Here is a 26,917-nt window from a genome sequence, read left to right on the forward strand (position 1 = left end):
ACATAAAGAGTGTGACACATGAAATGGATGCTGACAGAGAACATAGTATTGCAGGGAGATGATGAGTATGAAAAATAAGGCTTTAAATTCCCTGTTTAAAAACCATATAGATGTTAATAATCACTGTATGTGCAACTACGTTTGTGCAAAGTTTTATTCAGATTAGTTCATTCGTGAAGGAGGAGATGGGATACATCCAGACGTATACATACATACATAAATGCTACAGCTGATACAATCATGATGGTAAGATTATTATTCTGCCTCCAATTAGTAGTTTGTAAGTTTGTAACATGTTTTTTTTTCTATAAATCCAACAGAATAATAGTTCAGATTTGACAGTACATACGTTGAGTCTTTCTGTTAGCAGGTATTTATTTGCATGTGTAGTAGGAGGCCAAATAAAACACTTTGCATAACACCATTTCTAAAATGTCAAAGATGCAAAGCTGAGCCATTTACTAGAGAGGGGGGAAACATCCTCAGTATCCACTTCTGACTGTCTACAAGACCCTGTTAATGTCATTTTCCTGTCTGATACAGAAAGGTATTTGACTTTATTGTTGCCCAGTGGGCCATTAGAGACAGTTTAACATTTCTAGAAGAATTCATATAGCGGCTTCCTGTTTTAGAACGGAGTAAGTGGGACCTCTGGTCCTCCGGGAGATGGCTTAATAGTTGCCATTCTGTCAGTCTCCATCCTGGCTCTTCCACTTCCTTGTATTTGTTACAAAACAGGCATACATCTGTTGCTAAGATACTGTAGTGATGCAAATGTCTCTGTTTTGTTCTTGCCATCATTCAGGATCTGCTTCAGCCTTTCTTGTTTCCATTTAAAGTGAAAACAACGCTCCTCTTATTACGGTTCTTTTCAAGCTTCCTGTTCACCAAATTTAGACAGCTAACTGCAGGTAAATAATAACGTCCTGCTTTTATCTGATTTTTTTTTTTTTAGAAATACACCCTGTAAAGCGGGGAATTTGCACCTACGGCGCCAGCAATTTGTTTCTTAAGAAATAAAGCAGCACATTTTGTTCCGAGGAGCAAAGCTGACAAAAACTATCTGAGAAAACGCAGTAGATTTATTCAGTTTTGCTGTTTAGTTGCACAAATCATTCCACTTGGATGATTAGATGCTCAGTCTTTTTAAAATGCACTGAAAGATGAACAGCTTGTAAGAATCTCCATTGGGCTGATTCCACTCCCTTGTTTGTTTGTTTGCTGATTTAAAGTGCTTTATTTTGGTGAATCAGCTGTGACTCGGTGCACATTCAGGGCAGCAAGTAATGTGGCACATGCAGGGGATCAGTTGAGATTCTGCTTTGTTGACTGTGTACGCATTACATCACAGTGCATTTTATTGTCTAACTAACTGATGCAAATAGCAGCAAAACTGAAATACAGATGTGGATAAAGAAGAAGCAATAATGTAGAATCAACAATAGACCAGTGAGTTAGTGAGATAAGTTAAATTCACTTTTGTCTGTATACAATACAACAACACTCACCTCAAGGCGCCTTATTGTAAGGTAAAGACTCTACAATAATCCAGAAAAGAACTGTACAATGAGCATTTGGTGACAGGTGTCTGCTGTGAGCGAATGTGGGTGTGGGGATATTTAACTTTTAGAAGCACAATAATAAATTTAGCAATGTAGCAAAGTAACGTATAAATATTGGAACTTGGTCACAAAGGTCGTTAAACCCAACAGCTTTATGGGTGTATATAATTCATATATGATTTAATACTGTGCTGTTAATTCACTGTAATTGTAGACGTGAGGCATGAGTGGAAAAGCAGAGCCGTGTTGGCATCTCTGCTCTGTGCGTGACAAAGGAGACACCAGGGAGCTGATTTCCTGCTTTATAGCCTGCACCAACAAGAAAGCATCAAATCACAGTTGACATCGGACACGTACAGCAACACAACGATCAGTCTTCCACAATCTATAACTAATGGACGGATATAAGCTGTAGAGGTCAAACAGATCATTTGTAACATTTGCCTTGTTCTGTTTTTCCTTCTTCTTTATGGGTTTGGAAATAGCTAACAGGAACAGTTGGCTAATAAGACTCATTAGCTAACTTATTAGTTGTAAAACAAAAAGAAATCCATTGTTAGAGTTGAAACAATCATGGTGCCGTTGTTGCTGAATTCACCTGCGATTGACCTGAACTTAAAAGTGAATAGTTTTTCGTTTTCTCACCATCTTTCTTCATGTTTTCAGCTACAGTCAGGGATTTGTGTCTTGTGGAAATGGGCTTTAGAAGGTGAAGTTGGTATCTAGTTCAACTATTTATGTTTGCAGGCCACCACCTGTGTCTTTAATACAACCACAAAATGTTCATGCTAACCCAAGTCCTACATGTCATTGTCTTTAAGGTAAATAAATAGAATTGACATTTAAGATGAATAATAATAATAAGGAATGATTGCTCACATCAGGAAGTAGGCTATGTACTGTTTCACATAAAGTGATCCAGATAAAGCACTCTTTTCAAATGTTGCGTTAAACAGCTAATAGTAAACATTAAGCTAAGTCTTTGTGCAGAAAATATCAACTCTCAGATATCCGTCAATTTTTTGAGTTTTACACAGAAGTTTCCACAAAAGTCTTTTCATTGTGTTATGTTTACACTTTATAATTTTTCACATAGAAAGTTAGTAGAATTTAAAAGACAAGTTTAACGTCAAATCTCAGTAACCTTGGAAAAAATTTTTAATAAACAGTTAAGAGGCTCGAGTTGAACAAGGACTCAATATTAGTAAGTATGCTGCAGCAAGAAGTGTAGGAATGACTTATGGATAATCTGGATGCCTTTTCTTTCAGAGAGAGTTCCTCTGGGTTGTTGCTGATGTGTTTTGAACAGTTTCATTACTGTCTCCTCTAATTAACTACAGAGCAAAAGGAAGAATTTACTCATCTTGTTCAGTCAAAATCACCCAAACCCCGTCTGTCTTAACTTTCTGTCACAACATGAAATGTCTTTAATGTAAGAGTAAGAAAGCCTTTGAAGACAGAGGGAAAAAAATCCAGTGGGCTGGTGTTTTTCAGCCCTCCTGGGGATTTGTTGGTGTCATTAGCTGCTGGTCGGGATTGATGTGAAAGATTTTTGATGAGGAGAAACACTCTGACAGATTTAAGATTATACAAGAAGGTTCGAGGTTTTGAGGGTCACTGCGGAAGAGGGATGAACCTGAATTTTTATGTATATATGTAACATGGCCGGTGTTTTTTGACTGACACATAGGTCAGTTTTTAACATCAAGGAGAAATATTCAGGTTGGTGACCTCAGTAAATAGATTAAAAAAAAAGGAAAGCTATGCATCTTACCTTACCTTTTACCTTATGTTTAAATGTTATTTTGCTATATTTTATTATATTGTATTGTTGCTACTGTTATTGTACTATTGAAATGTGACCTTGAGGGTCTTAAAGGCGCCTATAAATAAAATGTATCATTATTAGTATTATTATTATTATGTGAATATATGTGCTAAAATACCATACTATTAATTTTAATATTATTTTTTATAATATCATATTATTAATTATTAATATTATTAATCATAAATATTTACAACAGAGTTTGAGCAACCCACAAAAAACAGTATGTCTATGGGCATCCCAGCCTTATATTTATGAGCCTTGTTTTTTAATGCTATGTTATGCAGATAGCCACGGTACAGAGTTTTGCAAAATATGCAAAGCACCTGTTTGTCTTTTGACAGCAAGCGTTGTTGGTATCAACACTTATGAAGTGTAACAGGAACTCAGAGCTCGATCTGGGTTTTAATGGAGCTCTTTGTGACACAATCTTGCCCTCTGCTGCTTTTCATTTTAGACTTGTGTCCATGTTGTGAGGTCACCTTAGTGACTCATGTGGACATGTTGAGGTGATGTCATTAAAATAAAGGAATCTATGTCTGAAAAGTGGCTTGACAGTTGAAACCACGGTTTATATAGGATGTTTCATAAGAACTGCTGCTCATCATTGGCTCACATTGGTATTTTTCTTCTTCTTTCTTTTTTTTATAGCATATTGCAATGTCAACATCTTTCAGTTCAAAGCAGGGTTTCAGCAGGGTTGCACTGTTGACGTTTTCATTTGTGGAAAATGGAACATTGCTGCCAGGCTCATTGATTTGTTTCAGTGTTGATGTTTTGTCATTCAGACAAAGGCGAGCAAGATATTAATGTTCTGATTGGCTTCATTCAGACATGATGAGACATTTATTACTGACCTCACACTCAAGAATGATCGTGTTTAGTCTTGTTTAAGACTGCTTTCTGTAGCCTCTTTAATACATATATGAGAGCACACATGCACATGTTAGGCTGGGACTTACTGTAAAAGTATAACTGGTTAAACTCTGTGGGTTGGGTGCCCTGCATGGAGGTTTCTGTTTTTTTAGATGAAGACACAGGAGTGACAGATTTTTGCCAGATTGAACATGATGTAATGAGCCTTATTAATATGTATTTATTTTTATGTAAAGCAATACAAATGCTATCTAGTTTGACTTGTAAGTTTAATGAAGCCAGCTTTTAAACCAAAATAGTCTTGCAGTCTCTTTGGTTTGTTAATTTGCTATCAGGTGAAAGAACTGCTTTCTGCTGGGGCTGGTCTCAGCTGATATTCTTTACATACGTCATCTCTCAGGTCATTATTTCAATTTACAGCAGTATTTCACACAGTAGTTTGCAATTTGCTTGGCTCCAAACCACCATGTTCTGCACTCACTGCTGACAGTATTGGATGGTGATAAAGACCAAAAAAATTGGTCTTAGGCTTTAAAATAAATGTGGGTTAATACTGCTCTTTTTCCTTTTTTTATTCATTAATAAATTGACCAGAATTTAATAAGAAAGGAGGCTATAGAGGCAGAAACAGCAGCTTTAACATGCTTATTTCTCTGAATGGGTTGTTCAGCAGGGGGTGGTTCAGTGGTTAGCACTGTTGCCTCAAAGCAAGAAGGTCCTGAGTTCAATTCCAACATCAGGCCGGGGTCTTTCTGTGTGGAGTTTGCATGTTATCCCTGTGTTTGCGTCGGTTCTCTCTGGGTTCTCCGGCTTCCTCCCATAGATGGATGGATGGGCTGTTCAGCATTATTAAAAACATTTAGGTTCTAGAGAGCACTTTTAAGCTTCCACAGCATCTTTGGCCAAATGTAACACTTGAAAAGAACAAGTTGTTTTGATTTTTAAACGTTCTTTTTGTCGGTGAGTGTTGTCCAGCAGTCAAATTACAGAGCTTCTCCTGGTAATAGCTTCCTGAAATAAAAAACAAAAAACCCTACTGCCTTTTATCTTATTGGGGTGGCTGTAGCTCAGATGGCAGAGCAGGTAAGCCACTAATCAGAAGGTCGGTGGTTTGATCCCAGGCTGCCTCCTGGCTGCATGCCAAATATCCTTGGGCAAGATACTAACCCCATGTTTGCCTACTGGTGGTGGTCAGAGGGCCCGGTGGCGCCTGTGTCCGGCAGCCTCGCCTCTGTCAGTGCGCCCCAGGGTAGCTGTGGCTACAATGTAGCTTGCCATCGCCAGTGTGTGAATGGGTGAATGACTGAATGTAGTGTAAAGCACTTTGGGGTCTTTAAGGACTAGAAAAGCGCTATACAAATGCAGGCCATTTACCATTTACCATCTTCATCTTCATACCCTCATATGCTGTTCATGTTACCAGCCTAGTTCAAATATACAGTAACTCCTATCCTGTAATATAGTAATTATAGTACAGACTCATTATCTGTGACAGCTCTAATCCTGTAAGCTGTTTGACACACTTTCTCTCTGCTTCATCTACGGTAAACATGCAGGAAACACTGAACTCCTTTCCTGCCAACATAAAAGATTTCCTCTGTTACAGTAAAACATGATAGAGGAGGCTTCAGAAAGCCCTGCAGGTTTAAGTGGGCTGATGAGACACATATAGGGCTGACTGATGCTGTACAAATAAACTGTACAGCAGGGACCACTCATCACTCAGATAATTCTATAATTTATGCATCAGCTTTACCTCCTGTTCAGTGTAAAAAGTACTTTCCCATCTTGACTCTTTTCAGTGTATTAGGAAGCTCTCGGGAGACTGCAGAGTTTGGGACTGTAGCCAAACAATAAATAGAGGTTTCCAGTTAAGGATTATTGCGTGGAAGTATTGGTGCCAAGTGACACACAGCTCAGAGACTTACTTCCAACTACAGCTGCGATTTTACCACCAAGATTAACATTAACATTTAATTTATTATACAAAAAATACGTAAGGGTCAACAGAATCCATGGGGTACTGTCTTTTCTCTGATAAGCCCATCTTTATTTACATTCTGATATTACCTGACCAGACCAAAGACATATTCAGACAATTTTTCACACTCTGCCAAGAGATAATTACATCTGAAATTACCCTTTCCTTACCTCAAAATAACCCTTTTCAACCAACTTGCTTCTCTTCCTGTGATTTTCATCCTTTCATTTTAGAATAAATGTGTGAGGATTTTTTCTTTTTCCTTCTTCTTTTTATAAGGACACATTGGCATTGGTGCGAATTTAATAAAAAATGAAAAAAAAACGAAGGGATGTGAATAACAACATGTCTCAGAAGGTCAACAGCTGAATAAAACTGAAGCTTTAAATTGCAATCTGTAAGCAACGTTGTAATGTCAGCAGCTCAGCAACATACGTTCCAGTTTTCAGTCAACCTGCTGCTAATTTAACTAGCTAGGATACGTAATTATTGCATGTTTTGATTAGTAACCAGTAAACGGGAATTGATTGATCATAAAGGTTTATACTTGTATATATTTATTACTTAAGTTTTATTTTTAAAATTACATGTTTATGGTTTGAAGTTGTTCAAAATGAGAAAACGTTGCTCTAAAACATGTTGACATGGCAATGAAATTAACAATAATCAAAATTGATCTCGCAAACTAAAAGACTAAAACTTACTATGTTTCTCTTGTTACTTCATTAGCCTCAGTGTTCTCAGATCATTCTTTACATCAGTGGTCGGCAACCCTAGGCACGCGTGCCACAGTTGGCACGCGAAGGGTTAACTGATGGCACGGCCATAGCTGGACATACCATTTGCTCGGTGGCCTGATGATTTTTTTTTTTTTTTGTAACGGTATAAACAATGAAAGGTGTTGGATTGGCCAGATGCTGGCCGGTGTGTGTAAAAATAACTTCAGGTAAGAAGTTATGACCTGCAGTCTATCTGGGTCAGATATAAACCAAGTTCAGGTGGAGTTTATTTTCGTTGTGCTGACTTTTTACAGTCAGTTACAATAACTCATACTGCGTACTAGCTAGCATGACGGAGTTTCTATAAAGCTGGGTGGGTGCTTTGATGTTACTGATAGTGAACTTTATTTTATTCATAAGGTTAGTTAGTAGAGTTGCCAACCGTCCCGTAAAAAGACGGAATCCTCCCACATTCAGAGAAATTCTCAGCTTCTCAGCTCAACACGTTTCGTGTTGAGCTGAGAAGGGACGCAGTTTGTCCCGGACTTCAGCTAGAATGAAAAAAGACACAAAGCTGGAGTTATTCTGTTGTTACGCTGCACAGTTGCCTCTTCTTCTCTCATTCTCTCCCCTATCTCTCCTGTTTCTACTTTAATCATGAAACTGATCAATAATCAGCTGATCGGCTTTTCTCTCTTGTTTGTTTATCTGATGTAAAATGTATAGAAATCATACATATACCAACAAGACAGTGTACATAACTGTCACAAGAGCGTTTGTTTTCATTCAAAGGCTTTATGGCTTTAATACCTGGTGGGCCAGTCTCTAGTCAAGCCGGGCGTTTATTTTGTCCCAGTCCAGCCCTGGGCACGACATGCAGTGAATTAATCTGAGAAGGTGCATCAAAAAATAAATGGCCGCGCCAGCGGTGCACATCGCAAATGAGCTCGCATAGACACATTAGTTGTGCCTCTTCTTAATGACGGTATCTTAACTAACAACCCCAAGTACCAGATTCAACTTGTAATTGGCTAAAAATAACTTAGCCTACTGGTAAGAGGGACGTTGTTAGCTTTCCACATTCCGACACTTCAAAAGCTTCAGGAGCTTTCCGCTCAGCACAGCATCAGCACCACGGAAATACACGGACACATCTGTAGACTCGAGACACAATGCATTTTTGGGACTTTCAGGTGTATGGACCAATGTTTTATTTTCTGATCAAACCAGAAATCTTTAATGAGCAGCTGGATTTGTCTCGCATTAACTGGCTGAGTTAATGCCAGTTAATGCAACATCGAAGCAGCTGGAATCCACAGCTGTGTGTGTTCATGGAGCTTGCATTTTCACCTGCTGGACATCACTACCTGACAAGTTTAACTGTCTTCAGAACATTGCAGAGGCCTTATTGACAGTATTTGGCTCTACATATCTGTGTCCTCAGGTAGCCGTCTGAATGCTGGACACTCAGAGACCTGTGTCTCTGAGTGGGAGACCAGAGATCATATTAACATGTGTGACTCTGTATTAACAGACATGCCATATTGGCTTAGTTTATTTTTCTTATCATTCTTGTGAGGAGACCATAAATAGCATTTGTATTTTCTGTTGTACAATCCATTTGCTGTTATGGAGTTCTTGTTATGGATAAAAAGTGTCTTTTTTTGTTTCAAAAAAGCTGATAACTATTCGCTGATCGCTGCCAACATCTGCGAACAATTATAATTCTATAAAGTGGTTCTATATAGTGTGTAACTGTTAATATAGAGCATTATTAAATTTATTGCTAATGCAATCATATGGCACACTGACCTCTGAGGAAATTTTAAATGGCACTCGCCATCAGAAAGGTTGCCTACCCCTGCTTTACATAAAAGCACCCAGTTCTGTTAAAAAATATGCAGGATTAGTGAAATCACACACATTCAAAGATACTGGTAGTTATTGTTTCAAATGCCTATTTCATGACAACCAGGCTAAATTCATGTAAGGGAGTATGAAAGAGATTATCTGGATGCTGAAATGATTGTTAAAATACATTAGGCCAATAATAGTAGACCTGTGCTACATTTGTCCAGCTAGGCAACAGATATTTCTGCATAAGAGATACATGAGACACCCTTTAAATAAGCAAATTTCATGCTTAAAACATGGAAATGCAGCCAAAATGGATCATACAATGGCCTCAGTGAACACATCAGCACATAAGTAGAGATGAGGAAACTCAATCACATTAGATATTAATATTACTATGAGTAAATTATATATATTATATATTCTGTTACATGGTTTAAAGAATACAATGTGATAATCACACATGAGAACGCCGTTTCCAGTTATACAAATGTATTTTATTTCACTATTAAAGAAACCAATTATGTGAATAAAAGCTCACCACAAGAACATCTCCCAACCCAGTCTTACAAAGTTGCAGTTACAATAAAAACTGGGTATGGAACATGAACTGTTGGTGAGCTAAAAAACAATCCTGGTGCTGATGCTTGTCATTGAACGTTTTGGACAGAGCTCTTGATTGAAATGCCTACCGTTGTGTGTAGGCATTTCAGTCCAGATGTTATGGAGTTCAGTTCAGCTAAGATGTATTTCTAAAGCACCGGATTGCGAAAACAGCCGCTTCACGGCTGTTTATATTGTAAGGTAAAGACCATACAATATAAGAGAGAAAACCCCCCAACAATCAGATGATCCCCTATGAGCAAACCCTTGATGACAGTGTCTGTGAAGGTTCTCAGTCATCAAGGCCATAGTAGTCTAAGGAGCTTGGAGAAAAGCGCCTGGACTTCTTTAAGTTAAAGAAGTCCAGGCGCTTTTCTCCCAAGCTCCTTAGACTTGGTGACGGTGGGAAAGAAAAACTCCCTTTTAACAGGAAGAAACTTTCGGCAGAACCAGGCTCAGTGAGGGGCGGCCATCTGCCTCGACCGGTTGGGGGGGCACAGCTGTTATAACCCCTGACGCAGCATAGCTTCTAATTCTGAAAGATACGTAAATACCTTAAACACGACTTGCAGTACTATAGGAGTCTATGCAGAAACAGTTTTCTCTCTTCAATCTCTGTAATTTTTTTGCTACTGAGTGTCTGGGTACAGTCACTCATTTTGGGCCAATTAAATCAAATGAATTTCCATTGTCTAAGTTATACCCCCCACCCCCCACCCCCCACCCCATCCCTCCCTATTGAACCTGCGTTAACCAGGTTTAATAGGGAGGGCCAAAGTCGTAGTTGTGCTAAATTTCCTCGAATTCTCCTCGGAGATTTTCGAGTAGCTTCCTTTGTTCTTGAAAGTTTTTTTCCATTTGTCTCATCGCTTCCCGTCCATTCCACATCTTTTCGGTAAGGTCACTAACCTTATTTTCTAAGGCCTTATTTTGTTGTAAGAGTATGACAACTTGGACATCGTAGTTGTTTATCAGATTGTTATGTTCTTCCTGTGAAACTTTGGGAGTCTGAGCTTGGGTTTGCAACGCCATGTCTTCTGTTTTTATTGCTTCCTGTGCATCATACAGATTTTTCTTGACGTCTTCAAGCTCTCTTTTCAGTGCCTCAAATTCATGGCACAACAACTCCTTTTCTCTGTTGGTCACGTTAAAATCATGTTCAGAGTCTTTCTCAGTGGCTTTGAAGATCCGTGATTCTCCTTTCATACCCTCATCGTGTGGTTTCAGTTCTTTTTGAGAATCACCACTCCTTATGGAAAGCTCCTGGAGGTCCTGTTCAAGAAGTTCGTTATGTTGCCTTAATATGTCAATTTCATGTGCAAAGCATTGGAGTTCCAGGGTCTGTCTGAGCTGTGCACTGTCCGTTGTTTTGTTTTCCTCATTCATGATCCTTTTTCTTTCTTCACTCTCTTGTAACTCTTTAAAGGCTGTGTTTGCCTGATGGAGCTCAGTTTTAACAGCCTGTATTTCCTGTTGCATGTCATCTTTTTCCTTTTCAAAGTCCCTTTTCAGCTCACACATGCGTTTTATCATCGCATCATTGTCCTCTCTTAAAGACTGGTTGTCCTTTTCCATGCCTTTCACATTTATAACATAGCCTGCCTTTTTGCTTTGCAACTCTCTGATTTCATCCTGCATTTCCTGCATCACCTCTTTGTGTTGCTGAATTTCTTTGCTATTGGAGCTTTGTGAATCCTGTAGAACTTTATTCAAATATTCCAGCTCTTGAATTCTGATGTGAATTTTTTCATTCTCTAGTTGCAGGTCTCTTTTCCTCTTATTTTTAGAGAACCCACTTTGTTTGAAGAGAACATCAATGTTTTTTTGGAGAATTTTGTTCTCATTTATGAGCTCTCTTTTTTGCTCCTTAAGGTCGGCGTTCTTGACTTTAAGGTCACGTATGGTAGAGTTTTCTTGTTTGAGAGTTTTATTCTCATTTTTCAGCTCTTTGATTTGCTGTTTAAGTTTTTCATTCTCGGCTCTCAGGTTGCATACAACAGGATTTGACAGACTCATATTTCAAATTGAGGTTGATGCTAAATCTCTGCACTAACTAAAAGATTCTTTAAAAATACTGTCAACTGTGTCAGAAACTGAAGTTTCGAGTATTTTAAGTGTTTTCCTGCCTAGTAAATCTTTCCACTATCTTTGAAAGACTGACAAGAATGGGAACCTTTCCCCTCTGTAAGGGTTTGAGTGTGCTGATGTCATAAAGAAGATCAAAGGGATTCTGGTGGAATGTCACTGTGTCTGGTCTGGGCAGTTCTGAATTGAATAATAACAAAATGCAGATTGATGGTAATTGTAACTGATAATGGTTACATGAATTATAAACACCCAATAAATATTATTTAGAAATCCAAACTGTGGTGGAGGTGTGGTCCCTGGCTCAGCCGCAGGGGAGGAGTGATGCAGTGAGCTCAATGGGGCGGTGCCAGGGAGGCTGCAGGGACAGGCAGTGATGATCTTCCTAACGAGGTTTTCCTTTTTATATAGTAAAGCCGGAGACCAGAGTGAGCAGGAGCATGTGCAGAAGACCAACCGGAGAGTTGGTGAACAGGTTAGCAAACCATGAAAGCCATACATGTGGTGCTTCAACAAACATGCGTCCAGAGTGATCAACATAACAGTGTGTCGGGTTGACTTTTATACAAACAAACCAAAAAAACAAAAACATGTCATTGTGAAGCTTTGGCAAATACTAGATTGGTCAACTGATGTGCCGTAAGCATCTGTCAGGTTCTTTGACAGTTAGTTAGTGTTGCCTACAGTTAAAATATGTAATTGTGGTGAAGAGTTAGTATGATTTTACATAAATAGAATCCACTTTTAGGAGCCCTTCAGTAAATCCAGGCCAAGCTAAGAAGATGAACAAGAACAAGGTGAGCCAAAGAGTGAAGGGAGATGGAAAAAACAATAATTATTTTTCACAAAATAATTTTACATACAATTCATGAATACTTTGTGTGCTTTCCAGTAGCTTGCTTAAAAATGGCAGTGGACATTGTAAACATAACATACTAACATGAACTAGAAAATTATTTGCGAGCAAAAATGCAATGTGAATGAGACTAAAAGTGAAGAAGTCACTTGGATGAATGACGTAGTGTTTCTCCCACTGAAAACCAAAGTCCAGATGAACACAATCAACCTTATTGCATACTCTGAAGTAGTTAAGTTTCAAAGTAGGGTAGGTTTGAAGAGATTTGAAGATTTTGCCATTCATTTGAATGGGAAGAGAAATTTTAAAAAGTTTAAAAGTTACAACAAAGAAAAGCAATAGCAGCGTAGTCCTGAATGTAAACTGTCAATGTAAAATCAGCCCTCTTACCAGTTTGCTTCTTGTCCAGGTGTATCGAGTTGCAGTGTGATTTTCCTTCTGTCTTTAATGAGTAATGGTACTTTAAGTGCTTGATGATTTGGAGGACTGACTGTGCTGCATGTAGCTATGAGACTGAAGCAATGTTGTGCATGTTTCTCTGCTTGTCTGTATTGCCACAAATTGTTCTATTTGGTGATGTATCATAGACCTGTACTATATAGTGTATGTAAGTTTCTGTGTTTGCTAGTAACTACCATCAACCTAAGGTCTCAGCTAATTTATATTTGCAGAGATGTTCATTTGATTGTAACAGCAGTAGGAAAGAGCAGTAACAAGAGTAGGACAGCTAAGCTAATTATGGTTAAACATTTGGAATTTAGTGAAAGCAAAAATTGACCTTGCAAAGATGGATGGGTTTATTCAGAAAGTCAGCTATTTACATTTAGTGTTCGTCCCAAGTAGGAGATTTTGAATTGAGTCTAAATTGACCACAAATTTACTTAACTTGTTAAAATCAAACAGGCTGTTACTGAAGCAGTCGAGGAATTACCTTTGAGGTCTCAGTCATAGGTATTAATGCAAAATCTAACATTACACTAACCTTATATTTTTGTAAAAGGCGAAATTGACTTTTTCCGGGGTGGGGGAGTGTTTGATGTCTGTAAGTTAAAATTGTTATTTTTGTTGTTTCCTGATTTATAAGAATTGGGAGAACAATTACATGCTAACAAAATGATGCATTTTGGTTGCCCATGTTTGGTGTTGCTTTGGGCTTAGGGTAATCACTGACGATGACTTACACCTAAAAGAGTTCAAAATGAGAAAACGTTGCTCTAAAACATGTTGACATGGCAATGAAAATGAACAATAATCAAAATTGATCATGCAAACTGAAAGACTACTTACTATGTTTCTCTTGTTACTTCATTAGCCTCAGTGTTCTCAGATCATTCTTTACATAAAAGCACCCAGTTGTCTTGCAAAGAATGTGTAGGATTAGTGAAATCACACACATTCAAAGATACTGGTAGTTATTGTTTCAAATGCCTATTTCATGACAACCAGGCTAAATTCATGTAAGGGAGTATGAAAGAGATTATCTGGATGCTGAAATGATTGTTAAAATACATTAGGCCAATAATAGTAGACCTGTGCTACATTTGTCCAGCTAGGCAACAGATATTTCTGCATAAGAGATACATGAGACACCCTTTAAATAAGCAAATTTCATGCTTAAAACATGGAAATGCAGCCAAAATGGATCATACAATGGCCTCAGTGAACACATCAGCACATAAGTAGAGATGAGGAAACTCAATCACATTAGATATTAATATTACTATGAGTAAATTATATATATTATATATTCTGTTACATGGTTTAAAGAATACAATGTGATAATCACACATGAGAACGCCATTTCCAGTTATACAAATGTATTTTATTTCACTATTAAAGAAACCAATTATGTGAATAAAAGCTCACCACAAGAACATCTCCCAACCCAGTCTTACAAAGTTGCAGTTACAATAAAAACTGGGTATGGAACATGAACTGTTGGTGAGCTAAAAAACAATCCTGGTGCTGATGCTTGTCATTGAACGTTTTGGACAGAGCTCTTGATTGAAATGCCTACCGTTGTGTGTAGGCATTTCAGTCCAGATGTTATGGAGTTCAGTTCAGCTAAGATGTATTTCTAAAGCACCGGATTGCAAAAACAGCCGCTTCACGGCTGTTTATATTGTAAGGTAAAGACCATACAATATAAGAGAGAAAAACCCCCAACAATCAGATGATCCCCTATGAGCAAACCCTTGATGACAGTGTCTGTGAAGGTTCTCAGTCATCAAGGCCATAGTAGTCTAAGGAGCTTGGAGAAAAGCGCCTGGACTTCTTTAAGTTAAAGAAGTCCAGGCGCTTTTCTCCAAGCTCCTTAGACTTGGTGACGGTGGGAAAGAAAAACTCCCTTTTAACAGGAAGAAACTTTCGGCAGAACCAGGCTCAGTGAGGGGCGGCCATCTGCCTCGACCGGTTGGGGGGGCACAGCTGTTATAACCCCTGACGCAGCATAGCTTCTAATTCTGAAAGATACGTAAATACCTTAAACACGACTTGCAGTACTATAGGAGTCTATGCAGAAACAGTTTTCTCTCTTCAATCTCTGTAATTTTTTTGCTACTGAGTGTCTGGGTACAGTCACTCATTTTGGGCCAATTAAATCAAATGAATTTCCATTGTCTAAGTTATACCCCCCACCCCATCCCTCCCTATTGAACCTGCGTTAACCAGGTTTAATAGGGAGGGCCAAAGTCGTAGTTGTGCTAAATTTCCTCGAATTCTCCTCGGAGATTTTCGAGTAGCTTCCTTTGTTCTTGAAAGTTCTTTTCCATTTGTCTCATCGCTTCCCGTCCATTCCACATCTTTTTGGTAAGGTCACTAACCTTATTTTCTAAGGCCTTATTTTGTTGTAAGAGTATGACAACTTGGACATCGTAGTTGTTTATCAGATTGTTATGTTCTTCCTGTGAAACTTTGGGAGTCTGAGCTTGGGTTTGCAACGCCATGTCTTCTGTTTTTATTGCTTCCTGTGCATCATACAGATTTTTCTTGACGTCTTCAAGCTCTCTTTTCAGTGCCTCAAATTCATGGCACAACAACTCCTTTTCTCTGTTGGTCACGTTAAAATCATGTTCAGAGTCTTTCTCAGTGGCTTTGAAGATCCGTGATTCTCCTTTCATACCCTCATCGTGTGGTTTCAGTTCTTTTTGAGAATCACCACTCCTTATGGAAAGCTCCTGGAGGTCCTGTTCAAGAAGTTCGTTATGTTGCCTTAATATGTCAATTTCATGTGCAAAGCATTGGAGTTCCAGGGTCTGTCTGAGCTGTGCACTGTCCGTTGTTTTGTTTTCCTCATTCATGATCCTTTTTCTTTCTTCACTCTCTTGTAACTCTTTAAAGGCTGTGTTTGCCTGATGGAGCTCAGTTTTAACAGCCTGTATTTCCTGTTGCATGTCATCTTTTTCCTTTTCAAAGTCCCTTTTCAGCTCACACATGCGTTTTATCATCGCATCATTGTCCTCTCTTAAAGACTGGTTGTCCTTTTCCATGCCTTTCACATTTATAACATAGCCTGCCTTTTTGCTTTGCAACTCTCTGATTTCATCCTGCATTTCCTGCATCACCTCTTTGTGTTGCTGAATTTCTTTGCTATTGGAGCTTTGTGAATCCTGTAGAACTTTATTCAAATATTCCAGCTCTTGAATTCTGATGTGAATTTTTTCATTCTCTAGTTGCAGGTCTCTTTTCCTCTTATTTTTAGAGAACCCACTTTGTTTGAAGAGAACATCAATGTTTTTTTGGAGAATTTTGTTCTCATTTATGAGCTCTCTTTTTTGCTCCTTAAGGTCGGCGTTCTTGACTTTAAGGTCACGTATGGTAGAGTTTTCTTGTTTGAGAGTTTTATTCTCATTTTTCAGCTCTTTGATTTGCTGTTTAAGTTTTTCATTCTCGGCTCTCAGGTTGCATACAACAGGATTTGACAGACTCATATTTCAAATTGAGGTTGATGCTAAATCTCTGCACTAACTAAAAGATTCTTTAAAAATACTGTCAACTGTGTCAGAAACTGAAGTTTCGAGTATTTTAAGTGTTTTCCTGCCTAGTAAATCTTTCCACTATCTTTGAAAGACTGACAAGAATGGGAACCTTTCCCCTCTGTAAGGGTTTGAGTGTGCTGATGTCATAAAGAAGATCAAAGGGATTCTGGTGGAATGTCACTGTGTCTGGTCTGGGCAGTTCTGAATTGAATAATAACAAAATGCAGATTGATGGTAATTGTAACTGATAATGGTTACATGAATTATAAACACCCAATAAATATTATTTAGAAATCCAAACTGTGGTGGAGGTGTGGTCCCTGGCTCAGCCGCAGGGGAGGAGTGATGCAGTGAGCTCAATGGGGCGGTGCCAGGGAGGCTGCAGGGACAGGCAGTGATGATCTTCCTAACGAGGTTTTCCTTTTTATATAGTAAAGCCGGAGACCAGAGTGAGCAGGAGCATGTGCAGAAGACCAACCGGAGAGTTGGTGAACAGGTTAGCAAACCATGAAAGCCATACATGTGGTGCTTCAACAAACATGCGTCCAGAGTGATCAACATAACAGTGTGTCGGGTTGACTTTTATACAAACAAACCAAAAAAACAAAAACATGTCATTGTGAAGCTTTGGCAAATACTAGATTGGTCAACTGATGTGCCGTAAGCATCTGTAAGGTTCTTTGACAGTTAGTTAGTGTTGCCTACAGTTAAAATATGTAATTGTGGTGAAGAGTTAGTATGATTTTACATAAATAGAATCCACTTTTAGGAGCCCTTCAGTAAATCCAGGCCAAGCTAAGAAGATGAACAAGAACAAGGTGAGCCAAAGAGTGAAGGGAGATGGAAAAAACAATAATTATTTTTCACAAAATAATTTTACATACAATTCATGAATACTTTGTGTGCTTTCCAGTAGCTTGCTTAAAAATGGCAGTGGACATTGTAAACATAACATACTAACATGAACTAGAAAATTATTTGCGAGCAAAAATGCAATGTGAATGAGACTAAAAGTGAAGAAGTCACTTGGATGAATGACGTAGTGTTTCTCCCACTGAAAACCAAAGTCCAGATGAACACAATCAACCTTATTGCATACTCTGAAGTAGTTAAGTTTCAAAGTAGGGTAGGTTTGAAGAGATTTGAAGATTTTGCCATTCATTTGAATGGGAAGAGAAATTTTAAAAAGTTTAAAAGTTACAACAAAGAAAAGCAATAGCAGCGTAGTCCTGAATGTAAACTGTCAATGTAAAATCAGCCCTCTTACCAGTTTGCTTCTTGTCCAGGTGTATCGAGTTGCAGTGTGATTTTCCTTCTGTCTTTAATGAGTAATGGTACTTTAAGTGCTTGATGATTTGGAGGACTGACTGTGCTGCATGTAGCTATGAGACTGAAGCAATGTTGTGCATGTTTCTCTGCTTGTCTGTATTGCCACAAATTGTTCTATTTGGTGATGTATCATAGACCTGTACTATATAGTGTATGTAAGTTTCTGTGTTTGCTAGTAACTACCATCAACCTAAGGTCTCAGCTAATTTATATTTGCAGAGATGTTCATTTGATTGTAACAGCAGTAGGAAAGAGCAGTAACAAGAGTAGGACAGCTAAGCTAATTATGGTTAAACATTTGGAATTTAGTGAAAGCAAAAATTGACCTTGCAAAGATGGATGGGTTTATTCAGAAAGTCAGCTATTTACATTTAGTGTTCGTCCCAAGTAGGAGATTTTGAATTGAGTCTAAATTGACCACAAATTTACTTAACTTGTTAAAATCAAACAGGCTGTTACTGAAGCAGTCGAGGAATTACCTTTGAGGTCTCAGTCATAGGTATTAATGCAAAATCTAACATTACACTAACCTTATATTTTTGTAAAAGGCGAAATTGACTTTTTCCGGGGTGGGGGAGTGTTTGATGTCTGTAAGTTAAAATTGTTATTTTTGTTGTTTCCTGATTTATAAGAATTGGGAGAACAATTACATGCTAACAAAATGATGCATTTTGGTTGCCCATGTTTGGTGTTGCTTTGGGCTTAGGGTAATCACTGACGATGACTTACACCTAAAAGAGTTCAAAATGAGAAAACGTTGCTCTAAAACATGTTGACATGGCAATGAAAATGAACAATAATCAAAATTGATCATGCAAACTGAAAGACTACTTACTATGTTTCTCTTGTTACTTCATTAGCCTCAGTGTTCTCAGATCATTCTTTACATAAAAGCACCCAGTTGTCTTGCAAAGAATGTGTAGGATTAGTGAAATCACACACATTCAAAGATACTGGTAGTTATTGTTTCAAATGCCTATTTCATGACAACCAGGCTAAATTCATGTAAGGGAGTATGAAAGAGATTATCTGGATGCTGAAATGATTGTTAAAATACATTAGGCCAATAATAGTAGACCTGTGCTACATTTGTCCAGCTAGGCAACAGATATTTCTGCATAAGAGATACATGAGACACCCTTTAAATAAGCAAATTTCATGCTTAAAACATGGAAATGCAGCCAAAATGGATCATACAATGGCCTCAGTGAACACATCAGCACATAAGTAGAGATGAGGAAACTCAATCACATTAGATATTAATATTACTATGAGTAAATTATATATATTATATATTCTGTTACATGGTTTAAAGAATACAATGTGATAATCACACATGAGAACGCCATTTCCAGTTATACAAATGTATTTTATTTCACTATTAAAGAAACCAATTATGTGAATAAAAGCTCACCACAAGAACATCTCCCAACCCAGTCTTACAAAGTTGCAGTTACAATAAAAACTGGGTATGGAACATGAACTGTTGGTGAGCTAAAAAACAATCCTGGTGCTGATGCTTGTCATTGAACGTTTTGGACAGAGCTCTTGATTGAAATGCCTACCGTTGTGTGTAGGCATTTCAGTCCAGATGTTATGGAGTTCAGTTCAGCTAAGATGTATTTCTAAAGCACCGGATTGCAAAAACAGCCGCTTCACGGCTGTTTATATTGTAAGGTAAAGACCATACAATATAAGAGAGAAAAACCCCCAACAATCAGATGATCCCCTATGAGCAAACCCTTGATGACAGTGTCTGTGAAGGTTCTCAGTCATCAAGGCCATAGTAGTCTAAGGAGCTTGGAGAAAAGCGCCTGGACTTCTTTAAGTTAAAGAAGTCCAGGCGCTTTTCTCCCAAGCTCCTTAGACTTGGTGACGGTGGGAAAGAAAAACTCCCTTTTAACAGGAAGAAACTTTCGGCAGAACCAGGCTCAGTGAGGGGCGGCCATCTGCCTCGACCGGTTGGGGGGGCACAGCTGTTATAACCCCTGACGCAGCATAGCTTCTAATTCTGAAAGATACGTAAATACCTTAAACACGACTTGCAGTACTATAGGAGTCTATGCAGAAACAGTTTTCTCTCTTCAATCTCTGTAATTTTTTTGCTACTGAGTGTCTGGGTACAGTCACTCATTTTGGGCCAATTAAATCAAATGAATTTCCATTGTCTAAGTTATACCCCCCACCCCCCACCCCATCCCTCCCTATTGAACCTGCGTTAACCAGGTTTAATAGGGAGGGCCAAAGTCGTAGTTGTGCTAAATTTCCTCGAATTCTCCTCGGAGATTTTCGAGTAGCTTCCTTTGTTCTTGAAAGTTCTTTTCCATTTGTCTCATCGCTTCCCGTCCATTCCACATCTTTTTGGTAAGGTCACTAACCTTATTTTCTAAGGCCTTATTTTGTTGTAAGAGTATGACAACTTGGACATCGTAGTTGTTTATCAGATTGTTATGTTCTTCCTGTGAAACTTTGGGAGTCTGAGCTTGGGTTTGCAACACCATGTCTTCTGTTTTTATGGCTTCCTGTACATCATACAGATTTTTCTTGACCTCTTCAAGCTCTCTTTTCAGTGCCTCAAATTCATGGCACAACAACTCCTTTTCTCTGTTGGTCACGTTAAAATCATGTTCAGAGTCTTTCTCAGTGGCTTTGAAGATCCGTGATTCTCCTTTCATACCCTCATCGTGTGGTTTCAGTTCTTTCTGAGAATCACCACTCCTTATGGAAAGCTCCTGGAGGTCCTGTTCAAGAAGTTCGTTATGTTGCCTTAATATGTCAATTTCATGTGCAAAGCATTGGAGTTCCAGGGTCTGTCTGAGCTGTGCACTGTCCGTTGTTTTGTTTTCCTCATTCATGATCCTTTTTCTTTCTTCACTCTCTTGTAACTCTTTAAAGGCTGTGTTTGCCTGATGGAGCTCAGTTTTAACAGCCTGTATTTCCTGTTGCATGTCATCTTTTTCCTTTTCAAAGTCCCTTTTCAGCTCACACATGCGTTTTATCATTGCATCATTGTCCTCTCTTAAAGACTGGTTGTCCTTTTCCATGCCTTTCACTTTTATAACATAGCCTGCATTTTTGCTTTGCAACTCTCTGATTTCATCCTGCATTTCCTGCATCACCTCTTTGTGTTGCTGAATTTCTTTGCTATTGGAGCTTTGTGAATCCTGTAGAACTTTATTCAAATATTCCAGCTCTTGAATTCTGATGTGAATTTTTTCATTCTCTAGTTGCAGGTCTCTTTTCCTCTTGTTTTTAGAGAACCCACTTTGTTTGAAGAGAACATCAGTGTTTTTTTGGAGAATTTTGTTCTCATTTATGAGCTCTCTTTTTTGCTCCTTAAGGTCGGCGTTCTTGACTTTAAGGTCACGTATGGTAGAGTTTTCTTGTTTGAGAGTTTTATTCTCATTTTTCAGCTCTTTGATTTGCTGTTTAAGTTTTTCGTTCTCGGCTCTCAGGCTGCATACAACATGATTTGACAGACTCATATTTCAAATTGAGGTTGATGCTAAATCTCTGCACTAACTAAAAGATTCTTTAAAAATACTGTCAACTGTGTCAGAAACTGAAGTTTCGAGTATTTTAAGTGTTTTCCTGCCTAGTAAATCTTTCCACTATCTTTGAAAGACTGACAAGAATGGAACCTTTCCCCTCTGTAAGGGTTTGAGTGTGCTGATGTCATAAAGAAGATCAAAGGGATTCTGGTGGAATGTCACTGTGTCTGGTCTGGGCAGTTCTGAATTGAATAATAACAAAATGCAGATTGATGGTAATTGTAACTGATAATGGTTACATGAATTATAAACACCCAATAAATATTATTTAGAAATCCAAACTGTGGTGGAGGTGTGGTCCCTGGCTCAGCCACAGGGGAGGAGTGATGCAGTGAGCTCAATGGGGCGGTGCCAGGGAGGCTGCAGGGACAGGCAGTGATGATCTTCCTAACGAGGTTTTCCTTTTTATATAGTAAAGCCGGAGACCAGAGTGAGCAGGGGCATGTGCAGAAGACCAACCGGAGAGTTGGTGAACAGGTTAGCAAACCATGAAAGCCATACATGTGGTGCTTCAACAAACATGCGTCCAGAGTGATCAACATAACAGTGTGTCGGGTTGACTTTTATACAAACAAACCAAAAAAACAAAAACATGTCATTGTGAAGCTTTGGCAAATACTAGATTGGTCAACTGATGTGCCGTAAGCATCTGTCAGGTTCTTTGACAGTTAGTTAGTGTTGCCTACAGTCAAAATATGTAATTGTGGTGAAGAGTTAGTATGATTTTACATAAATAGAATCCACTTTTAGGAGCCCTTCAGTAAATCCAGGCCAAGCTAAGAAGATGAACAAGAACAAGGTGAGCCAAAGAGTGAAGGGAGATGGAAAAAACAATAATTATTTTTCACAAAATAATTTTACATACAATTCATGAATACTAGGGGTGGGGGAAAAAATCGATACTGTGTAGTATCGTGATATTTTGTTTGCTAATAATGTATCGATACAGGGACAGCAGAAATCGATATTTTGTTACAAAAAAGGTTTTTGTGCTCTGACTTCAGAGCATGTTGATCCTTTTTCTGAGCAAGAATCCTGACATTCCTTCACTGTCCAAATGTGTTTAACTTTTTTTTGGCAGCAATAAACATGACAGTTTACTTATTTTAATTTAAGACATATTTTATTTTAATTAAGTTTAAAACTTTTTTATTTAATGTAAAATTATATTTTGTTTTAATTTACTTTCAAATTCTTCAGTTGCTGAAGGGGCTGCATAGTTTTCATAAACTGCATAGTTCAGAATAGCTATAATTGTACCAGATGGTTGCGTTCAGTTAAGCTGGACTAGACTGTAATACAAACCGTTCAGTTTGTCAACAATAAAGCTGAAATGAGAGAAAGACTGAGTGTGAGACTTTGATATTAGATAAAAATGAATATTGATAAAGTTTACCTTTATGTACAGAATCTGAATATCGCAAAATATTTAAAAAAAATTGCAATAATATCGTATCGTGCGTTAAGTATTGTGATAATATCGTATCGTGGGATGTATGGTGATTCCCACCTCTAATGAATACTTTGTGTGCTTTCCAGTAGCTTGCTTAAAAATGGCAGTGAACATTGTAAACATAACATACTAACATGAACTAGAAAATTATTTGCGAGCAAAAATGCAATGTGAATGAGACTAAAAGTGAAGAAGTCACTTGGATGAATGACGTAGCGTTTCTCCCACTGAAAACCAAAGTCCAGATGAACACAATCAACCTTATTGCATACTCTGAAGTAGTTAAGTTTCAAAGTAGGGTAGGTTTGAAGAGATTTGAAGATTTTGCCATTCATTTGAATGGGAAGAGAAATTTTAAAAAGTTTAAAAGTTACAACAAAGAAAAGCAATAGCAGCATAGTCCTGAATGTAAACTGCCAATGTAAAATCAGCCCTCTTACCAGTTTGCTTCTTATCCAGGTGTATCGAGTTGCAGTGTGATTTTCCTTCTGTCTTTAATGAGTAATGGTACTTTAAGTGCTTGATGATTTGGAGGACTGACTGTGCTGCATGTAGCTATGAGACTGAAGCAATGTTGTGCATGTTTCTCTGCTTGTCTGTATTGCCACAAATTGTTCTATTTGGTGATGTATCATAGACCTGTACTATATAGTGTATGTAAGTTTCTGTGTTTGCTAGTAACTACCATCAACCTAAGGTCTCAGCTAATTTATATTTGCAGAGATGTTCATTTGATTGTAACAGCAGTAGGAAAGAGCAGTAACAAGAGTAGGACAGCTAAGCTAATTATGGTTAAACATTTGGACTTTAGTGAAAGCAAAAATTGACCTTGCAAAGATGGATGGGTTTATTCAGAAAGTCAGCTATTTACATTTAGTGTTCGTCCCAAGTAGGAGATTTTGAATTGAGTCTAAATTGACCGCAAATTTACTTAACTTGTTAAAATCAAACAGGCTGTTACTGAAGCAGTCGAGGAATTACCTTTGAGGTCTCAGTCATAGGTATTAATGCAAAATCTAACATTACACTAACCTTATATTTTTGTAAAAGGCGAAATTGACTTTTTCCGGGGTGGGGGAGTGTTTGATGTCTGTAAGTTAAAATTGTTATTTTTGTTGTTTCCTGATTTATAAGAATTGGGAGAACAATTACATGCTAACAAAATGATGCATTTTGGTTGCCCATGTTTGGTGTTGCTTTGGGCTTAGGGTAATCACTGACGATGACTTACACCTAAAAGAGTTCAAAATGAGAAAACGTTGCTCTAAAACATGTTGACATGGCAATGAAAATGAACAATAATCAAAATTGATCATGCAAACTGAAAGACTACTTACTATGTTTCTCTTGTTACTTCATTAGCCTCAGTGTTCTCAGATCATTCTTTACATAAAAGCACCCAGTTGTCTTGCAAAGAATGTGTAGGATTAGTGAAATCACACACATTCAAAGATACTGGTAGTTATTGTTTCAAATGCCTATTTCATGACAACCAGGCTAAATTCATGTAAGGGAGTATGAAAGAGATTATCTGGATGCTGAAATGATTGTTAAAATACATTAGGCCAATAATAGTAGACCTGTGCTACATTTGTCCAGCTAGGCAACAGATATTTCTGCTTAAGAGATACATGAGACATCCTTTAAATGAGCAAATTTCATGCTTAAAACATGGAAATGCAGCCAAAATGGATCATACAATGGCCTCAGTGAACACATCAGCACGTAAAAGGGAGCTACTTCAACAACTTCCAACAAAACGCAGTACTTCCACAGCAAAATATGCAAGAAAACCAGTAGCTAAACTGAAAATCTCAACCCAAGATGCAACATCCTAGCTTTAAAATATTTTTCAGTTTTATTTAGTGCTGTCAGCGTTGATCTCGTTAAAACGACGCTAACGCCATAACTGCATTAATGCGGCAAATCTCCATTAACGAGTTACCACGGATTGCCCCGTGGATGGGGTTGCACCACGTTAGTGCCGCTATCTCACTAACGTCATTTTAATGACATTAATCCTGACAGTACAAGTTTTATTATCTTTAAGCTTAGGTTGTACTCCATTGTGGACATAGACAGCTGGAGACTGGGATGCTGAGTCATTCCTACTTCTTTGAAGTCTGGTAGTTTGTGCATTCTTGTGCATTCATTCATCTTGTGGGTTTTTTTTTTCTTTGTTTGTTTTTTTTTCTTTTTTGTTTTTTGTTTACATTTTTTCAATTTTTTCCCATTGAAGTTATGCTTAGCTAGCTATTTGTAGTTGTTTGTGTGTTTGGAAATTTCTGTTACTGGATAACTTTTACCTGTGAAGAAAAGTTGTGTTTATCTTCAGGAATTTGTGGACTAAGAACCACGCGTCACATTTTATTCTTCCGCCTGCACCTGTATTGGCGAAAAAATCCATTAGCTTCCACACTGTATCATTTTGAATAAAATAAATGTAGGTGAGAGCTTGGAGGCAGGTAATCGAAATGCCATTTAAGTAAAGTGCTAATGGAGCTGGACTGAAGTCATCAACATTATAGATGTCAGATGTCAGAAACAAACTATACTTTGACATGTCAGGGACGTTTTTTTTCTTTTCTTTTTCAAATTTCAAATGCCTCCATTAATTAATGTCTTTCAAGCTGTCACCATTATCTTTTTCATTCCAGCATCATCTGCTGAACTGATTACATCACATCTTTGTCTGTCATATCTTTTAGCACAATTAGACCCCTTCACTTTGCAGACATGTGTGCTGTTATCAGGACTTCTCACTTTTAATTTCCTGTCTCTGTAGGTGATACACATTCATTTAGACAGCCCATGTCTCCCTTTTCCTGCGCCACATATCTCTGGAGTGTATTTGTTTTCCTAACAAAAATGAAAGCGTGGAACTTGTCAGCTTGAGCGAGCATGTTATTATAACATCGCCAGAACAGAGGTGATGGACGAGGCAAATGAGTTGTAAAGCTTTCCATTCAGGGTTGTCGGATTGCAAAGTGTGAAATTTGAAATGTGTTTCATCTTCTTGGAGCTTCTGTGTTGGATGTTTTTTTGTTTTTTTTGAACCGCTGTTTCCCGTTGTGGCCAGATTAGATCATGTCCCACCATCTGTTTATGTATGACCCATATAGTGCTGTCCCACGGTTTGCTGATAAACTGCTGAGCCTTTAACAGAAGATGGGAAAACAAGTGAAGGGTCCATTTCTTATACAACTTGACCTGGTGGTTGTACTGAGATTGTATGAAGTAATTTTACTGTGAATGTCAGGCTGTGAGGTAAAACAACGTCGATGAAGTTCTGGTCACGAAAAACAAGATTATTAACACATCCTCTACCAGTGTGACTGAAATAAAAAGACCTTTAAACTGAAATAAGTGTTGCAGTCTTGCACGAAATCTTAGTATGGACAATCCATCAAAGAGCCAGTATAAAGAGATAGACAACAACACTCGATCTATATCTAGCGCCAGTTTAGAATTGCTTGTTAGGTTAACAAGCATCTTCAGAAGAGAGCAGTAGTACTTGGAAAATAAAATACATGGTTATAGAATTACCATTGCATTCAGCTTTTTATTCAACGAGCCTTCCCTTTAGCTACAAGTCTTCCTATTTAATGTATTGCAGTACTTTTCTTACACTCTTCATCAGGTTTATCTGGCCTCTATAATTTTGCAGCTTTATTAACATTTGTGTTGGGAGTGTTCTAAATCATCAGATTCTTTCTACAATGCGCTCCAACTCAAGTGATAAAACATTTTACCTTGGTTCCACAATGGCTTCCACATAAAGTTAATCAGGAATCAGTGAAGTAATCAATAAATAACCTGACCTACAAGCAAAATGGACAATAACATTAATGTCAATTAAATCCCATCAATATCCATTCCGGTCTTGGAACAATGGAGAACAAGAGCCTTAAACTATCATTTCAAAGGGAACATGCATACCCACACCCATACACACTCATTAAAATGTGCTAAGAAATGTTCTATTCTATGTCCAAGTAGATAATGGAAGACAATGACCCCTCCACACACAGGAGTCCCTCAGCTGAGTCTAAAGATTGGTCTTTTGAAATTTCCTGAGGAGACAGGAGTGATTAAATGGTGCCCTCTCATTAATCAAAGGATAGATGTGCAGCAGAGCCTGAAGTCATGGCTTTCTTCTCACTGTGCCCACTGTGTGATATCAAAGAGGTGCTACAGTCTGAGAGCCGATTAAACATGAATGAAACTCAGTGCTGCAAAATGC

At 38.0% G+C, this 26,917-nt stretch overlaps 4 protein-coding genes across 5 annotated transcripts in view; 1 reads left to right on the forward strand and 3 right to left on the reverse strand.

Moving 5' to 3' along the window:
* Nucleotides 1-26,917, forward strand: part of ctdp1 (CTD (carboxy-terminal domain, RNA polymerase II, polypeptide A) phosphatase, subunit 1) — a 108,835-nt gene that overhangs the window by 41,654 nt on the left and 40,264 nt on the right. The window lies entirely within an intron of this gene.
* On the reverse strand, nt 10,138-11,571 carry LOC148096802 (uncharacterized). Its single transcript, XM_087835528.1, has one exon. The coding sequence runs from the start codon at nt 11,437-11,439 to the stop codon at nt 10,213-10,215; it is 1,227 nt and encodes a 408-aa protein (XP_087691654.1). The 5' UTR covers nt 11,440-11,571; the 3' UTR covers nt 10,138-10,212.
* Nucleotides 15,008-16,425, reverse strand: LOC148096803 (uncharacterized). Its single transcript, XM_087835527.1, has one exon. The coding sequence runs from the start codon at nt 16,291-16,293 to the stop codon at nt 15,067-15,069; it is 1,227 nt and encodes a 408-aa protein (XP_087691653.1). The 5' UTR covers nt 16,294-16,425; the 3' UTR covers nt 15,008-15,066.
* Nucleotides 19,385-21,517, reverse strand: LOC148096804 (uncharacterized). Its single transcript, XM_087835525.1, has one exon. The coding sequence runs from the start codon at nt 21,153-21,155 to the stop codon at nt 19,929-19,931; it is 1,227 nt and encodes a 408-aa protein (XP_087691651.1). The 5' UTR covers nt 21,156-21,517; the 3' UTR covers nt 19,385-19,928.

The sequence above is a fragment of the Neolamprologus brichardi genome, chromosome 22, assembly GCF_056152115.1.
Source record: "Neolamprologus brichardi isolate AB-2024 chromosome 22, ASM5615211v1, whole genome shotgun sequence".
NCBI lineage: Eukaryota > Metazoa > Chordata > Actinopteri > Cichliformes > Cichlidae > Neolamprologus > Neolamprologus brichardi.